The 7164-nt window shown below is 35.1% G+C and overlaps 1 protein-coding gene and 1 long non-coding RNA gene across 2 annotated transcripts; both read right to left on the bottom strand.

The window, feature by feature from the left end:
• Positions 1–87: 87 nt before the first annotated feature.
• LOC108024972 (uncharacterized) lies at positions 88–7140 on the bottom strand. Its single transcript, XM_017095215.3, has 3 exons — positions 6982–7140; positions 6610–6910; positions 88–915 (listed from the first exon to the last, which is right to left on the bottom strand). Exons 2-3 carry the CDS (start codon positions 6824–6826, stop codon positions 455–457), a joined length of 678 nt encoding a protein of 225 aa, XP_016950704.1. The 5' UTR covers positions 6827–6910; positions 6982–7140; the 3' UTR covers positions 88–454.
• LOC127011583 (uncharacterized) lies at positions 1877–3475 on the bottom strand. Its single transcript, XR_007764673.1, has 2 exons — positions 2371–3475; positions 1877–2076 (listed from the first exon to the last, which is right to left on the bottom strand). It is a non-coding gene; the product is annotated as an uncharacterized LOC127011583 (long non-coding RNA).
• Positions 7141–7164: the final 24 nt, after the last annotated feature.

Below are 7164 nucleotides of genomic sequence, written 5' to 3'. Positions count from 1 at the left end.
GAGGAAGTGTAGCGTGTGCTCCTGTCAGATCCCAATCCCCCCGGAAGGTGGTCCTGGTAGGTAGATCAATTAATAAACAAAGCGCTGTTTTTTTTTATGACTATTGTTGTATTTGTAAATATGCACATATAAATACTTGGCTGTTGGTAGCAGTAAATATAAGGTACAGAAAAAAGTCAAAAGAATATATAAATATGGTTTATAAATATGGTATATGGGTATGTGCGGGCGGTGAAATGCACACGTTCTTCAGGTGTCTAGCCGCTGAATATTCAGCGTGATCCTGAAGTAAGTGCTTATCTAATCTTGGGTATAAAAATGGGCCTTGTTGTTGGCAAGAAAGAGGCTTCCTTAAGTAAGGCACAAACATTTGAGCCACTGAGATTACTTGTTGTCGCTGCTCGTCCGCTCCCGAAAAAAATGCTTTGAGGTTTATTCACAATTCTTTTCTCCCTTAGTACAGCATAATGGCGGCTTTGTTCTTGTCATCACTTGGCGGCTCCAGGCGTTGGCGGTCGCGCATATCTCGGCGCTCGGCGTATAACAGAACGGCTATGTTAACCAGCACCACGACTGTGGAAATCACAACCAGGTAGAAGCTGTATCCGAGGTAAGCCAGTCCAGTGCTGTACCAGTGCTGTTGCTGGTGCTCGGCAAGAAGCACGTTGAGGGTGAAGTAGTTGTAGAACTGCACTAGCCATGCCCCGAAAGCCACCACCTGGGCCCCCGCCGCTGATATATTGGCGGCCAGGAGGAAAACCATTGTCCCACCTTTCTTGGCCGCGGAGGCTGACTTTAGGACTGCGGCGATAGCGGCCACTGCGCAGGACAGGAGGCCAAAGCCAGTGCCAAGGGTGGTGAGAAGCCAGAGCCAGAAGCTGGTTTCGCCGTTCTCCGTGCGGACAAACGTGTAAACTGAAAGTAGGTGATCAGATTAAAACGGGTCGTATTTTAAAAATATAATTATTATTCATTTTATATGTAGAAAATTTAAGACTTCTGTTTCAATTTTCACTTTTGAAAGGATTCAAATTTTGGAGAAATTCTATTGGCTATTTAAAGGCCTTAGAGTGGACGTGGCAAAATGTTTTTCAGATCAAACGAGTTAAAATGTTGTTTCTACCATAAAAAATGTAGTCGGAGGAATCTAAAGGTCTTTGTAGTTTAAAATTTAAAAAGAAATCGTTAGAGATGAATTTGAAACAATAATCAAAAAGTAATTTTTAAAAAATCGCTCGAATATTTGCGGCTTGATTTAGTAGTTGCCTTCGCACAATCTCCTTGTGCGATTGAGATTGAAGTAGAACGCATGTATGAGTTTTTAAGTAAAGATAATTTCGATATGTGCAGTTAAGATAAACTTTTAAAAGACTCGTAATCCTAAAATTCTTATTTATGACTACGCCCCTTTATTTTTCTAAAGCCTTCTACTACCCGTTACTTTTGAGAATTCTATAAAAAATTGTTTAAATAACATCTATTGAGCTATAGTGGTGTCCCCAATTGTATGTAAAATATTATGAGTCTTTTGTTTTCCCTTGTATTTCTTAAAGCTATGTACCACATTCAATTTGTTGTGAATAGAGGTGAAAAGATTTCTGAAATGTCCATAGGTTGTGATCGACTAAAGATATGATAACACCTTAATGCAATTCGTAGAAGGGCAATTTGTTGGCATGTATGTATATTACTACAATTGATTACGAACCCAAAACGGTATCTCTATTAAAAATATTAAATGTTTTCTTTTTTACACCGCGATTTCACAAATACCACACGTTAGGATCACAAACCTTAAATGCAGATATGCTTTTAAACGTCTATATAAACATAATTTAATGCCCAAAGGCATTTACCAAAGTAAAACGAATACAAAACAGAACGCTAGGATCTTATATTATCAAAATACATAACAGATACGTAACAGATAAAATACATAGTTACACAAGTAGTACTTTAAGCAATGTTCAGTGTTGACGTTAGTTCGGTGACAAATCTATTCAAGCATGGATAATACAAAAGCCGGAAGGAAATTATGAAATTTAACTGTTTTTTAAGAGAAATAAGAAATGGAAACTGAAACGAAATAAACGAGAAATGGATATCTTAATAATATTTAATATTATATATTTCAAGTTTACTTGGGACTACATCGGGTAATACAACACATCTTTGGAGCTTTCGAAATAAGCAGTACAGTGCAGTCTTTCTAGACGTCACCGCGTTTTTCGCGATGGCTTGCTGTTTAAGTTAAAAACTTTCCTGCCTAGTGCACAATGTCGTCTTCTGAGATCGTATCTCTTAGAACGAAATTTTATGGTAGTTGTGAGAGGAGAGAGATATCTATCAGATGCATTCGAGCTGCCGTACCTCAAGGTAGCATTCCTGGTTCGGTTTTATACACTTTGTTTATCGCTTGTCTGCTATATCCTAGGGAAAAGGTACCCTCGTGGCTACACATTCTGATGATGCAGTCTTTATTTCCAACTGGACGAATCGACAGAACATTTCGATAAACGGGAATAAAAAGACTGAAGCGGTGGCATATGAATTTGATAGGAAAAAAAAAGAATGATAAGTGTTAATTTTGATTTGATTTTTATCTTATTGTTATGAACTCATATCAATATGTTCAGGGTATTCTCTATTCTATTGAAGTGCTGAATTATTACATTTAAATAAGCAGTTCCATACAAAGTCAAATTTCAACAAAATTTTCCTAAATTTATAAAAAAAAATTCTGTTAAATTTGCCTTGTAGTTTTTGTGTATTTTGTTGGTTTATTGAGACATTTTGTTTCTTTTTAATTAATTTTTTGTATATAAGTGTAAGTTGTCTAATTTACCTTATTTACTTCTCGGTGACTGGACTACATTTTGCTGAAAGTTATCTATAATGTATAGGAGAGACTGCCTGGCGCTTTTGCAAACCTATAAGAGTTTACAAACATTGCATATAGATACATTTCCATGTCTTCAAAATATTTTTGTAACAGACACAAAAAAAAAAAAACAAAATTTAGGCAAAATTGTAGGGACTTTAGATTTCATTTTTTATACAGAAAGCAAAATATAAAAAAATCTCAAAGGTAAAACAAACAAATCTCATATAAAAAACAAGAAAGGAAGTTAACATCGGCAAGCCGAAGTGTGTATACCCTTGCAGTTATAAGAAATAATCAACTTTAGTAAATAATTTTTTCATATTATTTTCCCACTAATTTCCCGTTTGTTCCTATGACACCTATATAATATAGTCGTCCGATTTTGATAAAATTTAATTCGAAATTCAGAAGTTATTAAAAAATTTTATTTCCAAGCTAAGAAGTTTATGTTAAAAAACACCGAAGATATAATATTTTCATATTATTTTGCCACTAATTTTCCGATCGTTACTATGGCAGCTATATGATATAGTCGTCCGATTTTGATAAAATTTAATTCGAAAGTCAGAACTAATTAAAAAATGTTATTTCCAAGCTTAGAAAATTTTATGTTAAAAAACAACGAAGATATATTTTTTTCATATTATTTTACCATTAAAATATAGTCGAAAAAATGGTATTTTCAAGCTTAGAAGGCTTAGAAGCCGAAGTTTGTATACCCTTGCAGTTTTAAAAAATAATCAATAATTTTATTAAATTAAATTCGAAATTCTTAAAAATATGTAAATTTATATTCCCAATATTATGTTATTTTCAAGCTTATAAAGTTATATGTTAAAAAACACCAAAGATATAATTTTTATTTCATGTTTTCCTATTAATTTTCCGATCGTTCCTATAGCAACTATATGATATAGTCGTCCGATTTTAATAAAATGTAAGTCGAAATTCAGAACTAATTTAAAAATGTTATATCAAAGCTTAGAAAGGTATATGTTTAGAAACACGAAAGATATAACTTTTTTAAATTTTTTTCCCCGATAGTTCCTATGGGAGCTAAAAGATATAGTTGTCCGATCCGGCTGGTTCCGACCTATATACTACCTGCAATAGAAAGAAGACTTTTGGGAAAGTTTCAGCCCGATAGCTTCAAAACTGAGAGACTAGTTTGCGTAGAAACGGACGGACATGGCTAGATCGACTCGTCTAATGACGCTGATCAATATATATACTTTATGGGGTCGGAGACGTCTCCTTACCTGCGTTGCAGACTATCGATTGATGTAATTTTGCCACTCTCACTCTAACGCCTAAAAACGCCCATAACACAATAATCTATTTGATGCCCATATTTTAAATGGGATTTTGATTTGTTCAGATATTAGATATTACTACGAATGTAAATCTAAATATCTGAAACATGGCTCCAACTTAAAAAAAAAAATGTTAGGTGATTAGCTGATAAATATATAAGAAGAAGAATTTAAAAGCTTTTTTTTTTAAGAACTAAGCCAGAAAGCTGACCCTATGGGAGAAATACACTTATACTCGCGGCAACAAAAAAAAACACCATTGTGTAGGCAGATCTTCTTGGCGCTATAAAATTAAAATTTTTACCATATAAATCCTAGCTACCGTCCACAGTCGGTCGCATACGTAGAGGCAAGCACGCACCAGAAGAATAAAAAATCTGTCGTGAGCAATCGAAAAGTTTTCCAAAACATAGAAGATTCTATACCAAGAAGTTAGAATTCTATACCAGAACTTTTTTTTGTTGATTTCGATTGTGGTTGCGCCCACATCGCTATGGGTTTTTAAAACATCAATTTACATAAAAATAATACCATTTCAGGTTAAATCTTTAATAATTCAGATTTTTTTGGTAATGGCAATGTTAAAGTTTAATTAGTTTAGTTTTTGTCGCCAAATTTTTTATAAAGCTGTTGAATGATCAGGTGCATAAATGCACCGATAGCATCAAAACTGAGAGACTAGTTTGCGTAGAAACGGACAGTCGGACATGGCTAGATCGACTCGTTAAGTGACGCTGATCAAGAATATATATACTTTATGGGGTCGGAAACGTTTCCTTCACTGCGTTGCAAACTTCTGACTGAAATCATTATACCCTCTGCAAGGGTATAAAAGAGTGAAATAATTTTTTTTTTAATATAACTAAATTCAGCACAATCCTTGAAAATTTCACATGGTGTTACTAAAGTTAATTATTTCTTTTAACTGCAAGAGTATACAAACTTTGGCTTGCCGAAGTTAACTTCCTTTCTTGTTTTTAAAAATATTTGTGAGTATATAAAAAGTTAGATATAATGTACATACATACAAACTAACTAACACTAGTCGGCATAAGTAATTTGAGAAAACAAAAGTTAAGTATACTCGTAACTTGAATTTGCTTCTTTTAACTTTTGGCATCAATGGAAAGATAATTTAAATGCCGTTTGAATGATGCACTACTTTTATTAACCTCTTTAGAACTTATTGAAAATTCCGAATTTGTGTTAAAATCTGCTGCATGAAGATTGTTTTCGTCTTCAAAAATTTAAACCATTGAAATTAATTTCGTGGCCCTGAAATGCAGTTTGGATACGCGCATACAAAATGCAGTGCTCAGCCAGCATTCTGAATCTGAACTGGTAAAAGTTGGCATTGTTTTGTTGTTTACAAAAATAGAGAAAAAGTAATATTCGATGTCTTCGACCATTAGAAACCCGTTATTCAGTAGTATAAACATAACCTAGAGCGCACTTATGCCTATAGCACATCTAGTGGCTTGATGGCTTATCAATTTTGTGGAAGGGCTCTCATGATTTTTTAATATTTGACAAAGTTAGCAGACAAAACTCATTATAACAGACACAAAAATTATATTCCGAAAGGGAGCACCGGATTAAAAGAAATGAGATGTTGTTCGACATTCACGCGCACCAATTGGCCCCAACAGCTCCAATTTTCAAAGATTTTAAGATTAGAGAGGTCATTAAGAAATAAATCAAGCTAAGAAATTAAATAAAAAACGTTTGGCAATATTTTTTAAAATATGGTATTCAAATAATTTAAGTCAGAAAATCATACACAGTTTTGTATATTTCCCACACTCATATAGCACAAGCGTTAGTAGTCCACAAGTAACGGGCCTACGAAATGTAACGTTTTTTATCATTTTTGCCGGCAAATTAGCGGGTTGATACATACGATATATTACGTTTTGAGACAAACAAAACAAGATTTTCATTTAGTAAGTACCTTAAATCTTGCCTTTCATATAACTTCTGATAAAAGCATCAGACAAAAATATGATTTTTCATTCGACGCGTATATTTGGTAAAATACAAATAGGCCAATATACTGGGCCATAAATCGCTTACATCCCTAATAGCTTCAAATTTCTACATTTTTTTTTTCACAACACTCTTTTTCCCAAACCAATTGATTTTCTTAGCCTTGGAGTGCGAGCCTTTAAGCTTTTGAAATACCTTTCGACCAGTGTATTACTCGCTATGCTCGGACTATCTTACATATATATATAGATTAGTCGCAGTCCTTCATGGATCGCTTCGTCTGCCCCCTACACTGATAGCTGCCTCAGAAAGAATAGCAAAATCAATGTTGCTTGGCCAGAAAATGTGCTCAATTTCCGTAGTGCATTGGTCCCCAAGCCACTGTCCATGGACAGCAAGTAGTCCTTCCTTATTTTGTGGGCTTACCATCAACCGGAAAAGTGCGCACGCCGAATCCGGGGTTCAGGTGCTGGTTGCCGTAGAAAAGGCCCAAGTTTACCTCGCCCTTAGCCTCCGCTGAAGAGTTGCGCCGTGGAGTGGCTTGAACCCAATGATTGCTCGTCATGCTAACCAGCAGGAGGCCGATGGCCAGACAGCTGCCGAAGAAGGTGGAGAAGACCAACGCACGTGTGCGCATGCTCATCTTGATAGAGCTAGTGGAAGACCGATAGAAGGGGCAGACGCGGGACGGATTTCACCATTTAGAAATCTTCGGGCCAGTATCCAGCTTCAACAAAAAAAGGAATATGTTTTTACATGTGCCTTAAGGCCAGTGGCTTATATAAGCGCGTTGCTCACTTTTTATGATTCAGTCGACGGGAACAATCACAATCAGTCTTTTTGTTCTGTGAATGATGAATGTTGTACAATTGATATAAAATATTTTGCCTTTGTTATTTGTTTTTCAGCCTTGTGAATACGGTAGCACTTATTTTCACGACTGTCTGGCAACGCCGGTAGGTCTTGGATATTTCGATAACG

Source organism: Drosophila biarmipes, chromosome 3R (assembly GCF_025231255.1).
Source record: "Drosophila biarmipes strain raj3 chromosome 3R, RU_DBia_V1.1, whole genome shotgun sequence".
NCBI classification, from domain to species: Eukaryota; Metazoa; Arthropoda; class Insecta; order Diptera; family Drosophilidae; genus Drosophila; species Drosophila biarmipes.
The sequence above is the reverse complement of the archived record's forward strand: the minus strand, read 5'-3'. Positions and strand labels throughout refer to the sequence as shown.